General features: G+C 42.7%; 1 protein-coding gene across 1 annotated transcript in view; it reads left to right on the top strand.

The window, feature by feature from the left end:
- ADCY2 (adenylate cyclase 2) overlaps nt 1-24,739 on the top strand; it is a 432,318-nt gene that overhangs the window by 93,532 nt on the left and 314,047 nt on the right. The window contains exon 3 of the mRNA XM_077808711.1: nt 1,711-1,872. Within this exon, the coding sequence (XP_077664837.1) occupies nt 1,711-1,872 (162 nt within the window). The remainder of the gene's footprint in view (nt 1-1,710; nt 1,873-24,739) is intronic.

Raw genomic sequence — 24,739 nt, 5'->3', positions numbered from 1 at the left:
GCCATTCAAGCCATCCTTAACAGTAGGAAAGAATCCAGCAGGAAATCCTGCTTAGCCAAGTGGAAGATATTCTCTATTTGGGCCCAGCGCTGTCACATGTCCCCAGAGGAATCAGGCACTGGATTGTCTCCTGCGGGCCTTTCCCTTAGCTCATTGCGAGTTCACTTGGCAGTGATCAGCACCTGCCATCCTTCAGTTGTTGTGCATTCCATTTTTACCCATCCTGTGGCAGTACATTTTCTTAAAGGTTTGGTTAGAATCTTTACTCCAATAACCATTCTGATTGCAATCTGCGCTTTTAACTGGGTACTCTCAGCCTTAACTAAACCACTGTTTGAACTATTAGCTGGGTGCTCAATGTCTCACTTATTGATAAAGCTTGCCTTCCAAGTGGCCATCATTCCTGCTAGAAGGGTGGGAGAACTTGGAACCCTTCTAGATGATCCACTGTATACAGTATTCCATAAGGATGAAGTCTCATTGAGATTACACCCAAAATTCACCACTAAAGTAATCTGAGACTTGCCCATAAATCAGACAATACAGTTACCTATATTTTTCCAAAGCCTCCTGCCAGCACTGAAGATAAGAGACTCCATTCCCTGTGTGTGTGTGACAAATATTAATCAAAGAACAAAATCAATCACTAAGTTACCTAGACTATTTGTTTCCCTAGTGGAGCGAATGAGAGGTCAATTGATCTCCTCTCAGAAAGTCTTCAAGAGCATTTCAGGCTGTATTCCTTCTGATCAGTTGGTGCATATTCCTCTCCCGCATAGAGCAAGAGCCCACTTTACTAGAGAGCAAGCAGCTTTAGTAGCCTCACCCCAAGAAATAAAGCAGCAACATAGAATTCTGTTTGTACCTTCATGACACATTACGCCATAGTGCAAGCCTCCATAACTAATACATTCTTTGGTGTGTCAGTCCTCCAATCATCTTTGCTGCCCAGATCCTCGCGCCCTTCTCATTGCCTGTATGACAGTCGCCCACAGTGACTCAACACAGTGAAATAGAATACACATAGGGATCAGCACTCAAAGACGAAAGAGAAATTACTTACCTTAAAGTAATTGAATTTCTTCAAGATCCCTATCTGTCCCTATCTGTATTCCACTACCTGCCCTCCTTCCCCTCTGCTTCAGATTCTTTCCTTAATTTATGGTAGAGAAGGAACGGGAAAGGTGGTTGGTCCACGCCACCTTTTATACCTTTCGTTCAGATCATGAGGAGGAGAGGGGAGGAAATGCAGACCAACAGACACTGCAAGCAAGAATCTTCTAGTATCAGGTGCATGGAGTGTATTTGTACCCACAATGGAATACAGATAGGAACCACGCATCTCAAAAACTCTTCTTGCTGTAAGGTAAGTAGCTTCTCTTTCCAAGAAAATCCCCCTTCAGTTGTGGGAATGATGCTATGAAACTATTATTTTGTTTTATAATGACAAATCTGAATGTTTTTGTAAAACAAATATGGGAAAAATTCTGAAACTGCAATTTTTAAACCAAATAGAATTCAGTACTTTTGTCTATGGCACCTTCGTGAACATTTTAAATTTCCTCTATATGTTAACGTAAGTTGAATTATAAAGAAATTTTATAGTTTACAGTTGAATTGTAGTTCAGCTAGTTTAATGTTGACTGGTAACTTCTATTTATTCCAAAGTGAATTTGACAGGTTTTCTTTTTTTCCAACTCTTCCACACAGGTATCATTTTTCTTGTTCATTATATTTGTGGTATATACCATGCTGCCCTTCAACATGAGAGATGCTATAATTGCCAGCGTCTTGACCTCTTCATCCCACACCATTGTGCTGAGCATCTGTCTATCAGCTACAGCCATCATAAAGGAACACTTGGTTTGGCAGGTAGGTGATTCATAGAATTAATCATTGATTACGCACTGAATTGCCAGGTAAACTTGGCAGCAGATACTGTGATCTATGCCTGGGAACATGAATTTATTTCTCTTTGCATTTTTGGATTGCTTGCCAACCTAATTAACAGCTTTACTCTTTCTTATATTAAGGTTAAATGTCAGTTCTGTTAATGGATAGCTGAACATGCACTCCACCAGTAGAATCAACGGCTGCTTAGTAATTATCAACACAGAAACTAAGGTTAGCATAGCCTTTGTATGTGGCATATCCATTATCCTGATTTCTGAATTACAATACCATTTTTCCAAGTAAAGACTATTTCTAATTTGTAACTGAGCTCTGTTGTTTTTGTATGAGACATTGTGTACAATTAAATTCACAGATTTTTTTTAAAAAATTCAAATTATCAGAATTTTTTTACCTTATTTGTAATAATGTGTGAATCTCAGCTTTGATTTTAAAACACATGTTGAGGAAAAAATGTATATTTAACTTGGAAGACAATTTTCGTGTTATCAGTGTTAGTATAACTCTATAGAAATAGATGGGCTTGTTTAGGAACAAATTATCATTTTTCTTTTGCATTGAAACTGCATTGCTTAAAAAATAATTTGCTTAGATTTTTGTAAATGTATACATAAAACAGGCAAGAAAATTAACCTAATGACAGTAAGAATAACAACCAATCAATGCATTATAAGGTGATGAAGAATGAAACCATTTCCACTCACGTTTTGGAACTTCAATTAGAAAAATTTAGAGAATCCATGTATAGTTTGTGTATAACGTATTCCAAATCATAGGTGAATGTCAATAAAGCTGACTTAAATATCTTGAAACTCCTACTTTAGGGAAGTAGATTTAAGGTTTAGTTCCAGTTCTGAATGCAGGGTTGTGTTATCAATAATATTAAATGAGGCATGAGGAAAAGATTATCTGAGGTTTATTTCTTTGTAGGAGTTTCACTTGAATCAGGAATATGGCCTCACTTTCTTCCTGCCTATTGGCGGTGATTTTTGGTCCTTGGGTTGGGGAAACACAAAGAAGGAACAATTATTCTGGGCCTTCTGCCAGGGCTACTGTCACTTTAGGCCAGAATATTGTATGAAATATTCAACTACATTTTAAAAAAATCATTATTGATTAGTGTAATAGCTACCACTTATGTGTGTGTGATTATATCTGTGTAATATCTGTGTATCTGGAGCATAACTAGTACTGTCTAGTTCCCAGACAGTAATTATCAGTGGTTCACAGTCATTCTGGAAGGGCATAATGAGTGGAAGCCCACAGGGATCAGTTCTGGTTCTGGTTCTGTTCAATATCTTCATCAGTGATTTAGAAAATGGCATAGAGAGTACACTTATAAAGTTTGCAGACGATACCAAGCTGGGATGGATTGCAAGTGCTTTGGAGGATAGGATTATAATTCAAAATGATCTGGACAAACTGGAGAAATGGTCTGAAGTAAATAGGATGAAATTCAATAAAGGACAAATATAAAGTATTCCACTTAGGAAGGAACAATCAGTTACACACATACAAAAGGGAAATGACTGCCTAGGAAGGATCTCTAAGAGGGCAGAATGGAATTATTTCGTGCCCGCCAAGGGGCATGAATACCTGTATACCCACCCCGCCCCCAACTCTCTAGTGGTTGAGTCGGTCAACCATAGGGAGCATCAAGGTCAACTCGCTTCTACTTCTAAAAATAAGGACTCTAGGAGACTAGATCTATTTGGTAGAAAGGTTTATTCATCTTCGAGCTTCCAACTGAGGGTGGTGAATAACCAAGCCCTGCTGGTTAGATATGACTTCAATTTGTGGGGCTCGATGCCCAAATTTGCAGACTCCCTCCAGGAGCGTGATAAGGAGTTCAAGGCTCTGGTTGAGGAAGGCACGACTGCCACCTCGGTGGCCCTGCAGGCAGCCTCAGATGCTGCAGATACGGCTGCAAGACCTATGGCCTCTGTGGTATCCATGAGGAGAGCATCATGGCTCCTGCTGTCTGGGTTGTTCAGCGACGCACAGAACTCCTTACAGGACCTTCCCTTTGATGGCAAGGCCCTGTTTGCGGAACAAATAGACGTGAAGTTACATGGTCTGAAGGACTCCCGCACAACATTAAAGACCCTCGGCCTCTATGTTCTGGCCCTGGCCAGGACCAAGTTTGAACCACAGCAGGCTCCCAGACAGGCCACCCACTCCAGATATGAGCCCCCTTATAAAAAGTCAAGGGATGATAAAAAGCACCCGCAGATGCAATCCTGGCCTGTGCCCGAGCCTGGGCCCTCTTAAGGGCAAACAGGCAGGTAAGCGCCAGTTTTGATGGGATCCCTGGGGGCAACTTACCAGTTTGTACCAGGGATCCACCCGACCTTCCCTTCTCCAACCGGATATGTAGTTTCTTCCTGGAGTGGCCACAGCTGACCTCAGACCGATGGGTCCTCAACACCATCTCCTGGGGCTATACCCTCCAGTTTCTTTCTTCTCCACTCACCAAACCTCCCTCCCCGTCGCTCTTTAATGACCACTCTCATGAGAGCTTACTTGAGTAGGAGGTGCGGCGGCTCCTTCACTTAGGGGTGGTGGAGGTGGTGCTGGCAGAGTTCAGATACAAGGGGTACTACTCTCGCTATTTCCTTATCCCGAAGGCTATGAGGGGCTCAGGGCCATCTTGGACCTGTGAGACCTGAACCAGTACATGGTAAAGCTCAAGTTTTGCATGGTCTCTCTGGGCTCCATCATCCCCTCCCTGGATCCCGGGGACTGGTACGCCGCCCTCGATCTATAGGATACGTACTTCCACATTCATATATTCAAGGGCCACAGGCATTTCCTCCGCTTCACGGTTGGGCAGGGGCACTACCAGTTCACTCTCCTCCCATTTGGCCTATCCACGGCTCCCAGAGTCTTCACAAAGTGTATGTCTGTGGTAGCGGCCTACCTCAGGCATCAGGGTGTCCAGATCTTTTCCTACCTCGATGACTGGCTGGTCAGGGGTAGCTCCAGGTCACAGGTACAGGATCACGTAATGCTCCTTCTATCCATGTGCACCACACTGGGGCTGTTGGTAAACGACACCAAGTCCACATTGGTACTGGTGCAGCTCATAGAGTTAATTGGGGTGATTCTGGATGCAACGTCAGCCAGAGCCTCCCTCCCACTGGACAGATTCGAAACCCTAAGGGAGCTCATCAGCATAGTCACAAGATTCCCCGTGATGACTGCCAGAGTGTGCCTCCAACTCCTGAGTCATATGTCAGCATGCACGTATGTGGTTCGTTACGTCAGATGCAGGAGGCAGCCCCTCCAGCTCTGGTTGGCCTCGTTATTCTCCCTGTCCAGAGACAGGATGGACAAAGTCCTCATTGTGCCCGAACCAGTGATAGCCTCCCTACGCTGGTGGTCCTCCCTGTGGAATATGCTCCAAGGGGTCCCATTCAGGGGCCGACCCCTGACTGTGGAGTTGGTGTCTGATGCATCGGACCTGGGCTGGGGAGCCCATATGGAAAACCTCCAGACCCAAGGTCTGTGGTCCACACAGGACCTTGCCCTGCACATAAATGTCAAGAAGGTCAGGGCAGTCTGTCTGGCATGCGTGGCCCTCCACTCGCGCCTAACAGGCAGAGTGGTCAGAATTCTCACGGACAACACGGCCTCAATGTTCTACATCAACAGGCAAGGCGGGGTCCGCTCCTTAGCCCTCGCCAGGAAGCCCTCAGGCTGTGGGACTTTTGCATAGCTCACGATATTTACTTGGAAGCCCACCACTTACTGGGCATCCGGAACTCTTGGGCGGATCAGCTGAGCCGGGACTTTTCCTCTCAGCACGAATGGTCACTGCACCCAGAGGTGGTACACAGGATTTTCCAAATGTGGGGCACTCCTCAAGTGGACCTGTTTGCGACCCAGCAGAACCACCAGTGTCCCTGCTTCTGCTCCAGGGGAGGGTTACGCGTGGGCATGATCTCCGATGCCTTCGTTCTGTCCTGGTTGGGTCAGCTTTTCTATCCTTTTCCCCTGATTCCACTGATTGGCAAGGTCTTGGAAAAGATAAAAACAGACAGGGCCTGTGTCCTCCTGATCACTCCGGCATGGCCCAGGCAACATTGGTATGAGACTCTCACGAGCCTGGGAGTCACCCCGCCTTGGCCATTGCCAACCCACCCAGACCTGCTCTCCCAGGACCAGGGTCCTCTCCTCCACCCCAACCTAGCGGCCCAACATCTCATGGCATGGCTGCTCAGTGGTTAGGCCAGGAGGAGAGGACTTGCTCGGAAGGGGTTCAGAGTGTCCTCCTGGGGAGCAGGAGGCCCTCCATGTGTCAGTGGGACCTGAACTTGGTGCTGGCCAGGTTAAATGGACTTCCATTTGAACTGCTTGCTACATGCTCCTGGTCACACCTCTCATGGAAGGTAGCCTTTCTGGTGGTAATCACATCCTCTAGACGAGCATTGGAGCTCTGGGCCCTGATCTCCAAACCCCCATACACAATGTTCCATAAGGATAAGGTACAGCTCTGACCACACCCTTCATTCCTCCCTAAGGTGGTCTCTGCCTATCATATGGGCGAAGACATTTTCCTGCCAGTGCTCTGTCCTGAACCCCATGTGTCCAGTGAGGAGCGCCGCCTCCACATGCTGGATATGAGATGGGCTCTGGCCTCTTACCTGGAATGTACAAAACCATTCAGGAAGTCTTCGCAACTGTTCATCGCCATGGCCGAATGCACTAGAGGCTGGCCGATCTCCACTCAGCGGCTCTCCAACTGGATCATCTTTTGTATCCGTACTTGTTACAGCCTGGCAGGAGTTCCCCCGCAGCTGATTGTGAAGGCACACTCGACTAGGGTGCAAGCCTCATCGGCTGCCTTTCTGGTCTAAGTCCCAGTTCAGGACATCTGTAGGGCAGCTGCTTGGTCATCGGTTCGCACGTTCACCTCGCATTATGTGATCGTTTCCCAAACCAGGGAGGATGCTGAGTTTGGCAGGGCAGTGTTCCATCCCAAGTGTCTGTGAATTCCTACTCACCTCCAACAGATATAGCTTGGAATCACCTATTGTGGAATGCACATGAGCAATCACTCGAAGAAGAAAAGACAATTACCTTTCCATAACTGGCGTTCTTCAAGATGTATTGCTCATGTCTGTTCCACATCCTGCCCTCCTTCTCCTCTGTCAGAGTTGTCCGGCAAGAAGGAACTGAGGGTGGAGGGAGCACACAATGCCCCTTATACCGCACCATGGCGGTGCCACTCCAGGGGTCGCTAGGGGCACTCCCCTATGGGTACTGCTAAGGGGAAAACTTCCAGCATCGGTGCACATGGCGAGCAAGCACACCTATTGTGGAATGGACATAAGCAACACATCTCGAAGAACACCAGTTATGGAAAGGTAACTCTTTTATCCATCCTGGATCCAAGGGTCCAAACGACATAGTACTCACTGAGATATAAACAAACAGATCTATCTCATCTGGCCTGTTCAGGGGTTTAGAGCCCAGTTATATGACCTGTGTTGACAACTTAATGGAAAACTTACACATGTTATGGAGGCATCTTCTCCTAATCAGCAGTCACCATTAGAGTCTTGCAATTTGACCCAAACCCAAAGGGGCCCTACTACAAGTAGTGGATTCAGATTGGGTCTGAAAACAGCCCAGACCTCTTGGGCTGGATTTTGTCATCTCTGATTACTTCCTCCTGCCTACGATAGAGTTGCCAACCCTCCAGGATTATCCTGGAGTCTCCAGGAATTAAAGGTTAATCTTTAATTAAAGATTATGGCATGTGATGAAACTTCCAGGAATGTGTCAAATCAAAATTGGCAGTCCTCTATGGGGATGGTGTGGCAGTGGCTGTATGCCTTGCTCCTGCTGACTGCTGCCAGCTCAGTGTGCTCTGTGTACACTGTGGGGTGTGTGTGGGAGTGATCTCAGTACCTCTCACTCAGCCTTGCAATGCCTAACTAATTCAGAAACCTAAATATTTTCAAAAGGGATTTAGGCACTTAGGAATCAAAATCCCATTCACAGTTGATGGTCTTTATTTTTCTGTATCATATAGCAAAGAACACATGACTGATACTAAGCAAATAGTAAATATGATGATTATGCTGTTTCTATAAGACTTTAAAGGTTGTCTCCTTTATACTTTTATGTCTGGGCCCATGTCTTTACACTTGCGGTGTGGTTCTCCAGGCAAATTTTAAATTACAATGTTCATGATAGGTCTATGCTAGCAGTACTAGCTCCTGCCAGCTTTAATCTTTGCATAGATTCATTGAATCCCAACAGGAGAGCAGTACTACAGTCTGGCTTTCACTCCTGGACCCTCCAGCTTTGTGCACAAAGGCGCCTCTGGAATGACTCTCCTGGTGAAGGGGAGCTCAACCCTCAGCTTTCTCCCCAGGGAGGAAAAAATCCCTTTTCAAACAGTTTTGAATCTATAATATGCGAGAGGGCTCAACAGAACACCTGCTCACCTCTCCACAGATCCTACATGGAATAGTAGGAAGTTAATCTGGGAGAATGCTTGTGTATTCAGATAGGCTAGGGGTGGGAGGGATCCAGAGGCAGTGGCAAGTCTGATATCAGTTGCTGTGCCACTGTTACAGCATGGGATCACTGAGCATGCATACATATCTGTATTACCACAAGACAGGGTTTCTGATATTGATTTATCGTGAAAACAGTTACTTCCTTTTTTTATACAGAAGACTTTTCCATGTATCTGTGATCGGAATGATTGCATGAGAGATCACCAGCAGACTAGGACTGGGTAATAGCCAGTTGGTCTGGAATATAACATACAGAATTTCCCCATGGCACAAAAATGATTTTAATATCTTCAGACAAGATGTTTGCCAACAATGTTGGAATGAATTTAAAGCCAAATACAGCAGAATATGACAGGTTTCCTGAACTGATAAATGTATATGAAGGAAACATTTTAAATATTGTGCTCATAGTAGAAAGAAGTCATCACCCCCCACTACACCCACATACCCATCCTATACACATATTCACAAAATAGAAAACAACTGTTTCAATCTGTATACCAATGTTACTTGAACAGTACAAGTACAGTGTTAAGTGAAATGTTAATTATAAACATTTATATCAATGTAACTTTAAGGCAATAGTTGTAAATAGACAAAAGTTAGGAAATAAAAAGTTGAAATTTTCATAACAATCACATTCAACTTAATATGCAGTTAAATAAGTCTGTTCTGCCTTAAGGTCCATCTGCACAATTTCCTTTGAAATCAATTGCAGTTTTGTGTGTATATCCGAAGGCAAAATTCAACCCACTGCTGTCTATTTATTTATTGTCATACATATAGCAACTAGTCATAGCAAATAGTAATTCACAATAATCCATATAATGTGACTGGGGTCCCAGTGCGGGCCAGCTATGATCACTCAATTAGGATGAACTGCAAAGAATGGGGCAGACAATCCCCATAAAGCTGGTGGATATTCCAATACTTAGATTTACCAAGCCAGCATAAAACTCCTTCTTTATTATCTTACTGGTTACTCAGAAGTCCAAACAACACAGTTCCCTTAAAGTGATCCAGCCTCAGGCCTCCATCCAGGTACCTCAGTCAAATATGATGAAGATTCCTGAAAATCTTATTTCCTCATATAAAAGAAAAGGTTCTACTGATCCCAAAGGATTGGACACATTACCTCCCAGGTTATTGAATGTTTCAGATCCTCCCCAAATATATGCTACAGCCAATTCTCATTAACTAAACTAAAATTTATTAAAAAACAAAAGAGAGAGAGTATGGTTAAAAGATCAATATACATACAGACATGAGTTCAATTTATTGAGGTTTAGATTCATAGCAGAGATGGTGAGCATTGTAGTTGCAAAGAGTTCTTTCAGAAATAGTTAATAGGTTATAGTCCAATGTCCAAATATCATATTCAGGGTGTACCAGCATAACTGGGACCTCAGTCTTGTGACTCAAACTTCCCCTGATGAAGACTAAGCAGATCTGAGATAACCAAATCAGGACCCAAGGATCTTTTATACAATTTCATGTCCTTTTTGACAAGTTAGGAGTTCCTCTGGGAACAAAAGGTAATGAGGATGACTCTGAAGGAGGTCCATTGCCGGTACATAGCTATAGAATTAATATAAGGCAATTTGCTTGTTCTTCCACCATTCACGATATATTTCGAAGAGAGATGAATACCAAGATAGCCTGTGTCAAGGTTCCTTCTCCACTCTGAACTCTAGGGTACAGATGTGGGGACCTGCATGAAAACCTCCTAAGCTTATTTTTACCAGCTTAGGTTAAAACTTCCCCAAGGTACAAACTATTTTACCTTTTGCCCTTGGACTTTATTGCTGCCACCACCAAGCATCTAACAGATGTATAACCGGGAAAGAGCCTGCCTGGAAACGTCTTTCCCCCCAAATCCTCCCAAACCCTACACCCCCTTTCCTGGGGAAGGCTTGATAAAAATCCTCACCAATTTGCATAGATGAACACAGACCCAAACCCTTGGATCTTAAGAACAATGAAAAAGCAATCAGGTTCTTAAAAGAAGAATTTTAATTAAAGAAAAAGTAAAAGAATCACCTCTGTAAAATCAGGATGGTAAATATCTTACAGGGTAATCAGATTCAAAACATAGAGAATCCCTCTCGGCAAAACCTTAAGTTACAAAAAGACACAAAAACAGGAATATACATACCATTCAGCACAGCTTATTTTCTCAGTCATGAAAACAAAACAGAATTTAATGCATATCTAGCTAAATTACTTACTAAGTTCTAAGACTCCATTCCTTTCTGTTCCTGGCAAAAGCATCACACAGACAGAGAGAACCCTTTGTTTCTCCCCCTCCAGCTTTAAAAGTATCTTGTCTCCTCACTGGTCATTTTGGTCAGGTGCCAGCAAGGTTATCCTAGCTTCTTAACCCTTTACAGGTGAAAGGGTTTTTCCTCTGTCCAGGAGGGATTTAAAGGTGTTTACCCTTCCCTTTATATTTATGACAGCCTGTGTTTGCAATTCATTTACATGCTAGGATGTTCTTTTGATCTCTGAACTATCAGAATACACCATAGACAGGGACTGTGGATTACATCGTTGACTCTACTCATACATATGTAAATACACAAATATTATTCCTCCACATGTCTTTTGAGGGTTATTTATTTTGCAGGATGTTTAACCCTTTCTGTCCATGTGACACAAATGTGCAATGTACTATAATATAGCAAATGAAACAGCCTGAATAAAGCAAGTGGATTTTTTCAGTGGTATAGAATGTCAATTTACAAAATTCAGCTTAAGTTTTTGCCTACCATGTTAAAATATATTCAAAAAAAGAGGGGAAAAAGCAGAATGTGTCATGTTTCCTGAGCTGAGGGATGTATCCTATGTATGTGAATATGCCTTGAGTATTAGTGTATCCTGCTGAATAGGAATGCATCACTGACAGATGTGCACCTCCTTCCCCTGCACATTTGGAGGTAACATACATGTGATAAATGGATTTATTAGGCAACTTTGACTGCCTCAATTTCCTTTTGCCCATTATTTCATCTCCTCCAGGAATTATTTCAACATTCTAAATCTTTGTGCTCTTCTAACTAGCTAATCTGCCATGAATACATTTCAGTCCCCTTTGCCCATAATATGGAATTCCCCCCTTTTCCCCTCCCTACCTTCATGAAAAAGAGTTAACTTGGCCTGAAGCCCAGGATGTGCAAGATTTATTCTGGTTTTTTTTTTACATAAACACGTCTTGTGGCCCTCTAAAAATATAATAAATCTTCAAGATATGATAGGTAAATAATATTAACCACATTTTACGAATTGGGATACTAAGACACAGAAATTGTATCTTTTGTCTTGGGTCATGTCTGGAGTCTTTGCCAGAGCCAAGAATAGAGCACAGCTGCTGACTTCAGTGCTGTTCTTTTATTGCTATAGCATCTTTCCTCTCTATGTGCTGGATTGATAAATTTCCTTTTTGATTCATAGATTCATCTTTTTTTGAATAACTTTCTTATATATCTGCTTCTTCTGCCCCCATTTCTCAGCTACCTGGGTTGGGTCATCAGATCAGTCTTTTCCAGGCTTAATTTGTGAAGAAGTTATTTCAGAGGTGAGGAGCAGGATTGAAGACTAATTGGAGGTGATGCAGCTGCCTTTTTATATCCCTGCCATGTGACTTGTATATCCTTTGTCCCAAACACAAGTTCACAGCACATGGGTATGGAAAATATTTGGAGTCCCCTGTCTATAGGCATGTCCCTACATGCCCTGCTGACTCATAGGCATAACCCCTGGCTTCTTTCAATGGGTTGATTATACAGCTGTCATCCAGTCCTACCTTCTGGCAATTGGATGTTAAGGGACACATGGAGCATAGAGTTGTGTCTTTGACCCTCTTGGCTAATAGCTATTGATTACTATCCTCTATCTGGTCTCTTGCACACAGAGTATGTTGATGTTTCTTTGGACACTCATCTTGTCCAGATGCATGACTTTACCTGTTAAGGATGACACAAATTTTTTTAGACATTTCTTTCATGAGTCTGAATTTTCATCTGGTGAGTCACCTTTTGGGCTGTTCTTCCCAACTCTGGGGAGACAACTGGATGCCAGTAACTGGGAATACTCTTGGCGTGGGGCTGCCAGGCTTGAGGTGGGCAAACTTCTGGTCTAGGGCTAAATATCCCTCCCATTGTTTGCAAGAGGGTCTGGTGGGGCAATAAGTAGGCCAGACTAGTCCCCCCCCCTTAATCCAGCATGTCACCTAATGCCCCCCCCTTTTTCTTTTTTTTTTCCCGGGGACACACACACACACACAAACTCACTCTCCTGCTGGCAATAGCTCATCCAAACTGACCACTCTCCAAGTTTAAATCCAGGTTTAACCAGAACGTCGGGGGGGGGGGGTGTAGGAAAAAACAAGGGGAAATAGGCTACCTTGCATAATGACTTAGCCACTCCCAGTTTCTATTTAAGCCATTTAGGCTTAAATAGAGACTGGGAGTGGCTAAGTCATTATGCAAGGTAGCCTATTTCCCCTTGTTTTTTCCTACCCCCCCCCCCAAATGTTCTGGTTAAACTTGGATTTAAACTTGGAGAGTGGTCAGTTTGGATGAGCTATTGCCAGCAGGAGAGTGAGTTTGTGTGTGTGTGTGTGTGTGTGTGTATGTGTGTGTCCCCGGGAAAAAAAAAAGAAAAAGGGGGGGTGGGGTGAGAAAGCCTGGATTTGTGCTGGACATGGCCCACTTTGATTACCATGCACATTGTAGGGAGAGTGGTCACTTTGGATGAGCTATTACCAGCAGGAGAGTGAGTTTGTGTGTATATGGGGGTGGGGGGGTGAGAAAACCTGGATTTGTGCTGGAAATGGCCCATCTTGATTATCATGCATATTGTAGGGAGAGTGGTCACTTTGGATGAGCTATTACCAGCAGGAGAGTGAGTTTGTGTGTGTGTTTTTAGGAGTGGGGTGAGAGAACCTGGATTTGTGCAGGAAATGGCCCACCTTGATTATCATGCACATTGTGTAGAGAGTTGTCACTTTGGATGGGCTATTACCAGCAGGAGAGTGAGTTTGTGTGTGTGTGGGGGGGGGGGGGGTGGAGGGTGAGGAAACCTGGATTTGTGCTGGAAATGGCCCAACTTGATGATCACTTTAGATAAGCTATTACCAGCAGGACAGTGGGGTGGGAGGAGGTATTATTTTATGATCTCTGTGTGTATATAAAGTCTGCTGCGGTTTCCACGGTATGCATCCGATGAAGTGAGCTGTAGCTCACGAAAGCTCATGCTCAAATAAATTGGTTAGTCTCTAAGGTGCCACAAGTACTCCTTTTCTTAATGCCATGATGTAGGTCTCTGGCTGGCGAGGCCTGCCAAGACAAGTGGCTGGATGCTGCTTCCCCCTTCGTGGATATTACACCATCCAGGTTGTTCTCAGGAGTATATATATGGTTTCCAATTGTCTCTCCAGAGCTCCAGAGTTGCCCAGCACTCTAAAAAAATTTGTTCACAACTTAAGGTGGTTTAAATTGGAGTCTTCCTTCTTCTACGTGAGTTGCCTGCCACAGCTAAAGGGCTCCACCTGCCTTGACAAGTCTGGTTTTAAAGTGCTAGACCCACACCTTTCACACCCCCACATTTTGTTTGGAACAGGGGCCATGAGAAGGCAAGGGATAAGAGTTTGGTTGTCAGAGGCTACATGTTATGCTGGCCACTTGGAACATTTTGTATAGGGACTGATAGTTCATTCTCAGAGCCACCTCAAGCCCTCACAACCCTTTACAATTAGCTACTTACATATGGATTTACAAAATCTATGCTAAAATCTCCAATGTAACGTAAATTTATGTATTTCACAAATGACTACTGTGACACATTGAGTCCTTTGGCAAAAGGTTCCCTGTTCTTTGCAAACAACTCTCGTCTCAAACCTGACAAACTCCCTTCATCAAATGCATTGCGTACAGGGTATTTGTCCATAAAGGATAGCATGTAAGGTCTCTGTTTAAGCTTGCAACTTATCAATGTTCATAATCATGGCGTCATGTGTACAAGTAATATTTATGGAATAATGTAACTATATTGAAGTGTATGCCCTTATGGTTATAAGGTTAAATGGAATCACCAAGGAGTTATGACTTATTCCTTCAGGAGGGTATTGCCATCCCTCCTTGATTAGCTAGTGATGTAATGTGCTGCTCAATTGTCTATCATCGCCACATCCCAAAACAGTCAATGGAAAATCATCAAAGACAAATGAAAACAATCAAAAGCACTTGAAGGTAAAAAAGGAACATTACAACAGACAGGGGATTGCCCTGTCTATGAATAAAGACAAAAGATTGTTTAAGTATAACACAGAGTAGGGAGAGGCACTCTTCATCCAGTCACTGAGGAGATATCTTGTTGAGCAGGGAAGTTTTTCATGAAAGTTTGACTACTGGTTACTGTGAAGCCAGCCAGCTTTGCAACAGACTAAACATTGTAGGGTGGGGGTGTGGGTAAGGGGAAGGCTACTTTATAATATAGGAAAGGTGACTATGAATAAGTGTAGGCCCTAGCTCATTTTTTATGATTTTGTTTTCTATGTAACAATTTGTTTCCATCACTGTCTCTTGTTTCAAGTGGAATCGCTATTCTTTCCTAAATAAACCTCCTTTTGTTTCATTACTATTGCTATGTGGTTTACAGGAGCTGTGGTTTAAGGCAAAACTGGCAAACTGAGGTACTGTGCACCGTTGGTCTCAAGTTGCAGTGGGGGAGATTTAGGTTGGATATTAGGAAAAACTTTTTCACTAGGAAGGTGGTGAAGCACTGGAATGCGTTACCTAGAGAGGTGGTGGAATCTCCTTCCTTTGAAGTTTTTAAGGTCAGGCTTGACAAAACCCTGGCTGGGATGATTTAGTTGTGGATTGGTCCTGCTTTGAGCAGGGGGTTGGACTAGATGACCTCCTGAGGTCCCTTCCAACCCTGATATTCTATTATTCTATGATTAGGATCTGGGATTTCTGTGAATAGTCAGTGTCAGGGGCTGGAGGGACTCAGGGACTGGGGTGCACCTCTTGTTAACCTGCAAGGTAAAGACTGGGCTGACACAGCCCTAAGGAAATTTCTTGAATGGCTGAAAGGCTGTCAGTGTTAGAGAGGTAACAGCCAGTTATCACAAGCAAGAGTCCCTCATGATAGAGACAGGAGGTAACAAGGTGACTCACATCTCTGGGTACCCAGGAACTGTCATATCTACATATTTATTCTAGTAGATAATTCTTTCAGAATTGATAATACCTCGTAAGCCTTTATAACTACATACAAATTCATGGTACAAAATTCACAATATCATACAGTGAGCTTGATTTTCAAACACACGCTCGTTAATAGGGCCTCCATAATCTATGTCTGGATGATCAAATTCACACTTCAGCATATAAAAAAGAGTATTTCTGTTAGGGGGCTTATTCCTTCACCCCTTACTTCCCTGGTCCTTTTCACATGAACAGAGAGCAACAATACCCAAAGTCCAAAGGTGCAAACAATTCGATGTTTATTGGGGTGAACTTCCAGCAAGCATGATTCCAGTTTCCTTCCTTAGTATCCTCCTTCCCACCTCTGACACCACAGAGCCTTACACCTGTGTCCCTGTTCCCATTCCTGCCCTTAGCCAAACATGATTCCAGTTTCCCCAGTCCCATTCCCTGTTCCCATCTCCCCCTTTAGCAAAACATGATTCCAATTTCCTTACCCCCATTCCCTGTTCCCATTTCCCCCTTTAGCAAAACATGATTCCAATTTCCTTACCCCCACTCCCTGTTCCCATCTCCCCCACACACCCACTCACTTCCTGATTGACTGCAGTCTATATAGTAAAACTTGAGTTCTGCTTAGCTATACCTTAACCAATCATTTTCCTGAAATTTAACGAACCAATCCAAACATATTGTAGCATGATTATGTAACCAATTATATCCCACCACCTTAATTAGTTTACACCCAGGAAAATTAATTATACAGCAGACAGGAACAATCACAGAACCAGACAGAGATTATACACACAAACAATAGCAAAGTGGGAACTATAATGACAAAACAAAACAGAAATGAGGATTTCACATCCCAGTATTGATAAGTGAGTTCTTGCCAGAAAGGATGCTATCAAACTAAGTTTCCTTTTACATTTTCTAGGCACTTCCCTTTCTCTGGAGGCGATAGGCATTATCAAGACAGGATTGTATTCCTAACAGCCCAATAGCACCTTCTTTCAATGTGACTAGTTTGGAATGTGAGGATGTGACTGTTCACTTCCCAGCTTATGGCTGCCTCTGCTGCTTAGCCAAAGGTCTTAGCCTAAGAACAGGGCCTCAGACTGTCACAGTAGGAGAAGGCCCTTACACCGGCAGGCAGTGATTTTGATTCTTTCTTTTATATCTCTATAACTAGCCAAGTCATAAGAATACACCTAAATTCTTAGAGTATAGGCCTTTGCAGACAGGCCTGAATATCTATATCCTAACAATTTTATTTAGCATGCTAATTTGAGTTTCAGAGTGTTAAGTGAGCACCTTAATAGATGTCAACATTAAAAAATGTTAAATTATCAGTAAAATATAGAAGCACAGTATCAGCAGATTAACTATAACAAAAAAAGGGCTAAGGACTTGTCTGGTGTAAATGGGCAAGACTGAAACTGTGCCCATTTATATGAGCACATAGGCTTCCTAGAGAAAAATCTGATGTGTAGGTTGGTGGTCAGTGGAGGCTATCCCAGAAGAGGCTGTTAGCTTAATATCAACTAAAGGTTTCGAAAGATGTCTTAATATTCTTGGGCCTTGATTTTTTCCTGTTGCCCTTACATGGCTACATAAAAGGGGTACTTGCCACAGTGAGTCTCTTTATGTCCTTTTCACAGTGTGAACCTTCCTCTAGCTAACAGGCAGCTGAATAAAGATACCCTTTAGGGCAGGTTTTAGAGTAGCAACCGTGTTAGTCTGTATTCGCAAAAAGAAAAGGAGTACTTGTGGCACCTTAGAGACTAACCAATTTATTTGAGGATAAGCTTTCATGAGCTACAGCTCACTTCATCGGATGCATTCAATGGAAAATACAGTGGGGAGATTTATATACATAGAGAACATGAAACAATGGGTGTTACCATACACACTGTAACGAGAATGATCACTTAAGGTGAGCTATTACCGGCAGGAGAGCGGGGGGGAAAGAAACCTTTTGTAGTGATAATCAAGGTGGGCCATTTCCAACAGTTGACAAGATCGTCTGAGGAACAGTGGGGGAAGGAGGCGGAGGAATAAACATGGGGAAATAGTTTTACTTTGTGTAATGACCATCCACTCCCAGTCTCTATTCAAGCCTAAGTTAATTGTATCCAGTTTCAAATTAATTCCAATTTAGCAGTCTCTCATACCATGCGGGTACCCATAGCAGTGCCGCAGATTTGAAGGTATACATTGTTCCCAAATGTGAAATAGTTATGGGTGAGGACAAAATCACAAAGTTCAGCCATCAGGTTTGCCTTGACATTATCGGGGATACTGTTCCTGACGGCTTGTAGTCCATCTTTGTGTGGACTGTTTGTGTAGAGGGCTTCTACATCCATAGTGGTGAGGATGGCCTGGAACCCCAACCAGGGGTATTCTGTCTGCTACCCAAGATCCATAAACCTGGAAATCCTGGAGGCCCCATTATCTCAGGCACTGGCACCCTGACAGCAGGATTGTCTGGCTATGTAGACTCCCTCCTCAGGCCCTATGCTACCAGCAATCCAGCTATCTTCGAGACACCACTGCCTTCCTGAGGAAACTACAATCCATCGGTGATCTTCCTGAAAGCACCATCCTGGCCACTGGATGTATACCTTCAAATCAGCGGCACTGCTATGGGTACCTGCATGGCCCCACAGTATGCCAACATTTTTATGGCTGACTTAGAACAACGCTTCCTCAGCTCTTGCATTTGCTTCAACCACTCAGACAGAGAGAAACACCTACAAGGTCTCAATCAAGCATTCTTACAACTACAGTACCCACCTGCTGAAGTGAAGAAACAGATTGATAGAGCCAGAAGAGTACCCAGAAGGCACCTACTACAGGACAGGCCCAACAAAGAAAATAACAGAAGGCCACTAGCCATTACCTTCAGCCCCCAACTAAAACCTCTCCAACGCATCATCAAGGATCTACAACCTATCCTGAAGGACGACCCATCACTCTCACAGATCTTGGGAGACAGGCCAGTCCTTGCTTACAGACAGCTCCCCAACCTGAAGCTCACCAGCAACCACACACCACACAATAGAACCACTAACCCAGGAACCTATCCTTGCAACAAAGCCCGTTGCCAACTGTGCCCACATATCTATTCAGGGGACACCATCACAGGGCCTAATAACATCAGCCACACTATCAGAGGCTCGTTCACCTGCACATCCACCAATGTGATATATGCCATCATGTGCCAGCAATGCCCCTCTGCCATGTACATTGGTCAAACTGGACAGTCTCTATGTAAAAGAATAAATTGACACAAATCAGACGTCAAGAATTATAACATTCAAAAACCAGTTGGAGAACACTTCAATCTCTCTGGTCACTCTATTACAGACCTAAAAGTGGCAATACTTCAACAAAAAGACTTCAAAAACAGACTCCAACAAGAGACTGCTGAATTGGAATTAATTTGCAAACTGGGTACAATTAACTTAGGCTTGAATAGAGACTGCTGGAAATGGCCCACCTTGATTATCACTACAAAAGGTTCCCCCCCCGCTCTCCTGCTGGTAATAGCTCACCTTAAGTGATCACTCTGGTTACAGTGTGTGTGGTAACACCCATTGTTTCATTTTCCCTATGTATATAAATCTCCCCACTGTATTTTTCACTGAATGCATCCAAGAAGTGAGCTGTAGCTCACGAAAGCTTATGCTCAAATAAATTGGTTAGTCTCTAAGGTGCCACAAGTACTCCTTTTCCTCTAGGGCAGTGATTCTCAACCTAATTACTATTGTGGGCTACGTATGCAGCTCTCTGTTTTATGTGGGCCACGTGCATACAATATATATACTACCTGTATGGCCCTGAGGATGTCAGATGGTCTGCAGCTGTGTGCTGGTTGGGTCTCAAGCAGCCCACAGGCTGCAGGTTGAGAATCATTGCTTTAGGGCCATTATACAAATAAAAACCCCCTCACACAATGTATTGATAGAGAACTACCAATAATGGAAATTCAATCTGTATTTAGGCTGATTCATATATTCCAAGGCCATTGTGATAACTTAGACGGACCTCCAGTGTAACATAGGCCATAGACCTTCTCCAAATTAATTCCTAGAGGAGATCTTTTAGAAAAACATCCTATCTTGATTTTAAAATTGTCAGTGCTGGAGAATCCACCACAACCTGGGGTAAATTGTTCCAGTGGTTAATTACTCTCACTTTTAAAAGTGTACACCTCATTTCAAGTCTCAATTTGTCTAGCTTCTACTTCCAGACCTTGGATTGTGTTTGTTTTTCTCTGCTAGATTGAAGAGCCAATTATTAAAAATGTGTTCCCCATAGATACTTACAGACTGTAATCAAGCCACCCCTTAACCTTCTCTTTGATGAGCCAAGGATATGGAGCTCCTTGAGTTTACCACTATAAGGTATGTTTTCTAATCCTTTAATCATTCTCGTGTCTCTTCTCTGAACTTTATCCAATTTATTAATATCCTTCTTGAATTGTGGACACCAGAACTGGACACAGTGTCCCAGCAGTGGTCACACCAGTTCTAAATACAGAGGTAAAATTACCTCTCTGCTCCAACTTGAGATTTCCCTGTTTATACATGTAAGGATTGCATTAGCCCATATTAAAACACATATTATTTGCCTTAGCCCAGTTTACTGAGTGATCCAGATTGCTTTGTATCAGTGACCGCTCCCCCAATTTTTGTGTCATCTGCAAACTTCATTAGTGATGACTTTGTTTTCTTCCAAGTCATTAATAGAAAACATTAAATAGCTAAGGGCTAAAAGATAATCTCTGTGGAACCTCCAAAGGAAATACACCCATTCAATGAAGATTTCCAGTTCATACTTACATTTTGAGACCTATCAGCTAGCCAGCTTCTAATCCACTTAATGTTTGCCATGTTAATTTTATCTGATTCTAGTTTTTAATCAAATGTCATGCAGTACCAAGTCCAGTGCCTTACAAAACTCTAAGTATATTACACCAACACTATTACCTTATCAACCAAACTTCTAATCTCATCCAAAAAAGATATCAAGTTAGTTTGATAGGATCTGTTTTCCATAAACCCATGTTGAGTTCCATTAATTACTTTACCCTCCTTTAATTCTTCATTAATTGACCCCCATATGAGCTGCTCCATTATCTTGACTGGGATTGATGTGAGTCTGGCAGGCCTATAATTAGCTGTATAATTTTGAAATATTGGCACAACATTAGCTTTCTTTCAATCTTCTGGAACTTCCTGGGTATTCCAAGATTGAAAATCAAATTTAATGGTCTAGCAAGCTCCACACCAGCTCTTTTAAACCTTTTGTATGCAAGTTATCTGGACCTGTTGACCTAAAAATGTCTGATTTAATATCTACTGTTTAACATCCTCCTGAGATACTAATGGAATGGAAAGAATAAAATCATCATGGGCAGCATGTGAGCCCTCTGTTTGGGGAAGATAGTCCCCTGCCCTGCCCCTTCAGCTCAAGGCCCTGCCCCTACTCTGCCCCCTCCCCCCAACCCCACACTCTTGCCCACCGGGGCCAGAGGAGCCCCGAGACCCCACCCAGCCAGAGGAGCTCCGGCCATCCCATCTGAGATGACCCAAGCCCCGACCTGAATGCCGGCCCACCCACCAGAATGGCCCCGAGTGCCGGCCTGCCCAAGTGACTCCGAGTGCTGGCCCGCCCGCCCATGCTGCCCAGATCCCCAGCTGGCCAGAGGTGCCCAGAGCCGTAGCTGCCTGGAGGAGCTCTAAGCCTTGCTGTGGCCCAGCCCGCAGCCATGGCAGGAAGCATTAGCAGAGGTTTGGGGAAGTATAGCCTCCCCCAGCCACCATTACGCACTGCCCATAGTTATCATATGATATGACTGCATTATCTGTATTTTCCCAAATACAAAATAGAAATATTTATTGAACATACTTCTGCCTTTTCTGCATTATTATTGATAATTCTACCATTTCCATCTAGTAATGGACCAATGCCATTATTAGGATTCTCTTTATTCCTAATATACTTTAAAATCTCCTTCTTATTGTCCTTAAATCTGTTGGCCATAGGGAGTCTCCGTGTGTTCCTTTGCTTCCCTTATCAGTTTTCTACAATTCCTAGTTTCTGATTTTTATTCATTACTACCAGCTTCCGTTCTCTTCCATTAGTTAGATATATATATATATAGTAGCCTTCACTTCCTCTCAAAACCAGGTTGTTTTTATGGCCTTCTTCCTCAATTGTGGGATTGTGGCTTTTTGGGCATCTGGTGAAGTTTTCTTAATGAATTCCCAATTATCATTCACATTTTTCTGACTAAATTCTGCCTCCCAGATGATTTGGCTCATAATTGTTTTCATCTTTATGAAACTGGGCCCTTTAAAGCACTAAGTCTATATATCACTGGTCTGGACTTTATTCTGTTTTCACATTATGAATATGATCAAGTCACGATCACTTGTGTCTAAGCTATGATTGATTTTTAGTTTTGCGATCAGTTCCTCTGTATCTGTCAAGAAGAGGTCAAATACAGAATCTCTCCATATTGGATGCAACACTTTGTGAGTTAGGAAATTGTCATTTATAATAATATTTAGAAATTCCAAGGAAGTTTTAGTACTGGAGCATTAGATTATAGTATATGTCAATCAAATTGAAGTCCCCCATGATAATGCAGCTTTTTTCCCAACATATTATCAGATGGTGTGTAAGGAGCTAGTCATATTTTTCCCTGGTGTGATTTGTTGATCTGTAGCAGACATCAATTCATACCCCATCTTGTGCTTTATCTGTTAGGATATTTATACATAAGAATTCAAAATCATTTTCTTCTGAGTTATCAGTGACTCAGAAGCAGGTAATGATATTTTTGACACAGAGTGCCACCCCCTCCCCTTTTGCCCATTTGATCCTTCCTAAATAGGTTATAACCATTGATTTTAACATTCCAGTTGTGCGCATCATCCCACCAGGTTCAGTGACACCAAGTAGACCAAATTTATGCTCATAAATGAACATTTCCAATTCCTTTTGTTTGTTACGCAGGCTCCTAGCATTGTTGTGCAGGTAATTAAAGAATTTCTTCTTTTCATGTCCTTTGGTTTCTTGATTAATTTTGTTTTCAACTTCTTGATTTTGTGCTAAGTGCTCATATCTTCCCTTTTTTAACTCTCAGGTTTTGTTATTAATTTAATGCCTTTCTGACTACTCTAGCCAGTCTATCCTCAAGAAGGTTGGTCCCCTTTCTGTTGAGGTGGAGACCATCTAAACTATAAATGCTCTCTCCCCAAAGAAGGTGGAACAATGTTCCACAAAATCAAAACCCACTGATCAGCACCACTTACCTAGCCAGCAGCTCACATCTAGAATCTTCTGCCTTCTGTCTTCCTTTGCTCGTGGGACAGGAAGGATCTCAGAGAAGATCACTTGGATATTATTCTTCAGCATGCTTCTGGGTTCCCTGAAGTCATGTACTATCTGTAAGATGTCCTGTACACAGTGTCATTAGTGCCAGTATGAACCATCACCAATGGATCCTTTTCCATTAACTTCAAATGTCTTGTTTCTTGACTATGGGAAGGCAACACGCCGTGCTGTTGTCCGCCTCTCTCTTGCAAGATATTCTTTCAGTTTTTCTGAGTATTGAATCCCCAGCAAGGATTTCCTTGGACGGTTGGAGAACTCTTTGTGGGCAATCTTAATTTTCTTACAAGTTGGGCCAAACTGATGTCCTATACATCTCTCTATTCCCTTGCACTAGCTGAATCTTGAGTGAAACTTGAGCTTGAATCTTCCACAGTTTCCACACTGATGAAACCTGGTATCAATTGGAAACTTCTAGCTGTATGGAATTCCTCCCAGTCCTCTTCTGTTTGATTGCCATGGCCAGGATATCTTTCTCTATCTCCAGGGTGAAGGGAGGGAGTACAACTGAAAGTAATAGGATAAAGGAAAGAAATGGAACGTAAGGGCTGACAATCAGGAAGAACTTTACTGTGAAATTAAGTTTCTAGAGTAGTCCTGCAATAGACTTGCTGGAAGCTCCATAACTTAAAACTAGACTGAACAAAACACGTGTAAATTTAGGGAATGGTGGTGCACTGAGAGAGGCTGGGTAGTCTAGCAGGCCTTTTCACTTCTCTTCCTTTGTTTGTCTGTGGTAATATATACATTATTGGAACAAGTCTCTGAAATAATAAACAGTGTCTCATGAGGTGCTGTGCCAGAGTCCAAGCTCTACTTTTAACTGGCGATACATCCTTTCACAGCAACTTAATTCAAAGGTAGATCATCAGCCTTAATATTAACATTCTTGGGCTTTTTTATAACAATCTTAACATTATTTGAACTTTTATTTCTATTTCTTTATATAGCAAAGACTAAGTTTCAGTCAATGTAATGAAATGGAGCTATGACTGTTTCCAGTGGCAAAAGAAAACCTCCTGAATTGGCCAGGTTACTTCAAAATAGACAGGAGATGATGTGCTGTACAGACCACTTTGTTGCTTCCTTGAGCAGCAAAAATACATCATTGCTTAGTAATTGCTGTTAACCCCAGTATATCCCCAACTAGCTGAGCAGTGCTGAGTGAAGCTAGACATGCCTCCAGTCTTCCCTTTGGTATGTGGCAGATGGGTCAGGGCGTTTTTTTATATGGTATGGAGAGATCCTAACTTCATGCTTCTGTGGAGACAAGGGAGGAGACAAGGGAGACACACTTTCCCCTGTATTGTGCACCAGGACAGCACAGGCAAGATTTATCCAGAACTGTTTCCTACTGAAGGCAGAATATGCAGAGGACCTAAAACTGCACCAGCACTACAATTTTTAATTAAAATAGCTTTGTCCGTGTCCATGTGCTGCTAAGCTTAATGACCTGCATTGTTAATTTTACAGTGTTTTTAATAAGGGTCCCAGGGATATATTTTTAATTTTACAAGTAGCACAGCATGAGCAATAACATATTTCATTACTTTTAGTGAACAGAGTGACAAATTAGATTTAATTTTGAAATTTGTGATCACTAGAGAAAACTCTGTTTAGCTTTACATTGTGTAGGTGTTTATATTAACTTTTCCCAGTAAGGTGAGATTACTGGTATTA

Source organism: Eretmochelys imbricata, chromosome 2, assembly GCF_965152235.1.
Source record: "Eretmochelys imbricata isolate rEreImb1 chromosome 2, rEreImb1.hap1, whole genome shotgun sequence".
Taxonomy (NCBI): domain Eukaryota; kingdom Metazoa; phylum Chordata; order Testudines; family Cheloniidae; genus Eretmochelys; species Eretmochelys imbricata.
Note: the sequence above shows the minus strand (reverse complement) of the source record. Positions and strands in the feature narration are given on the sequence as shown.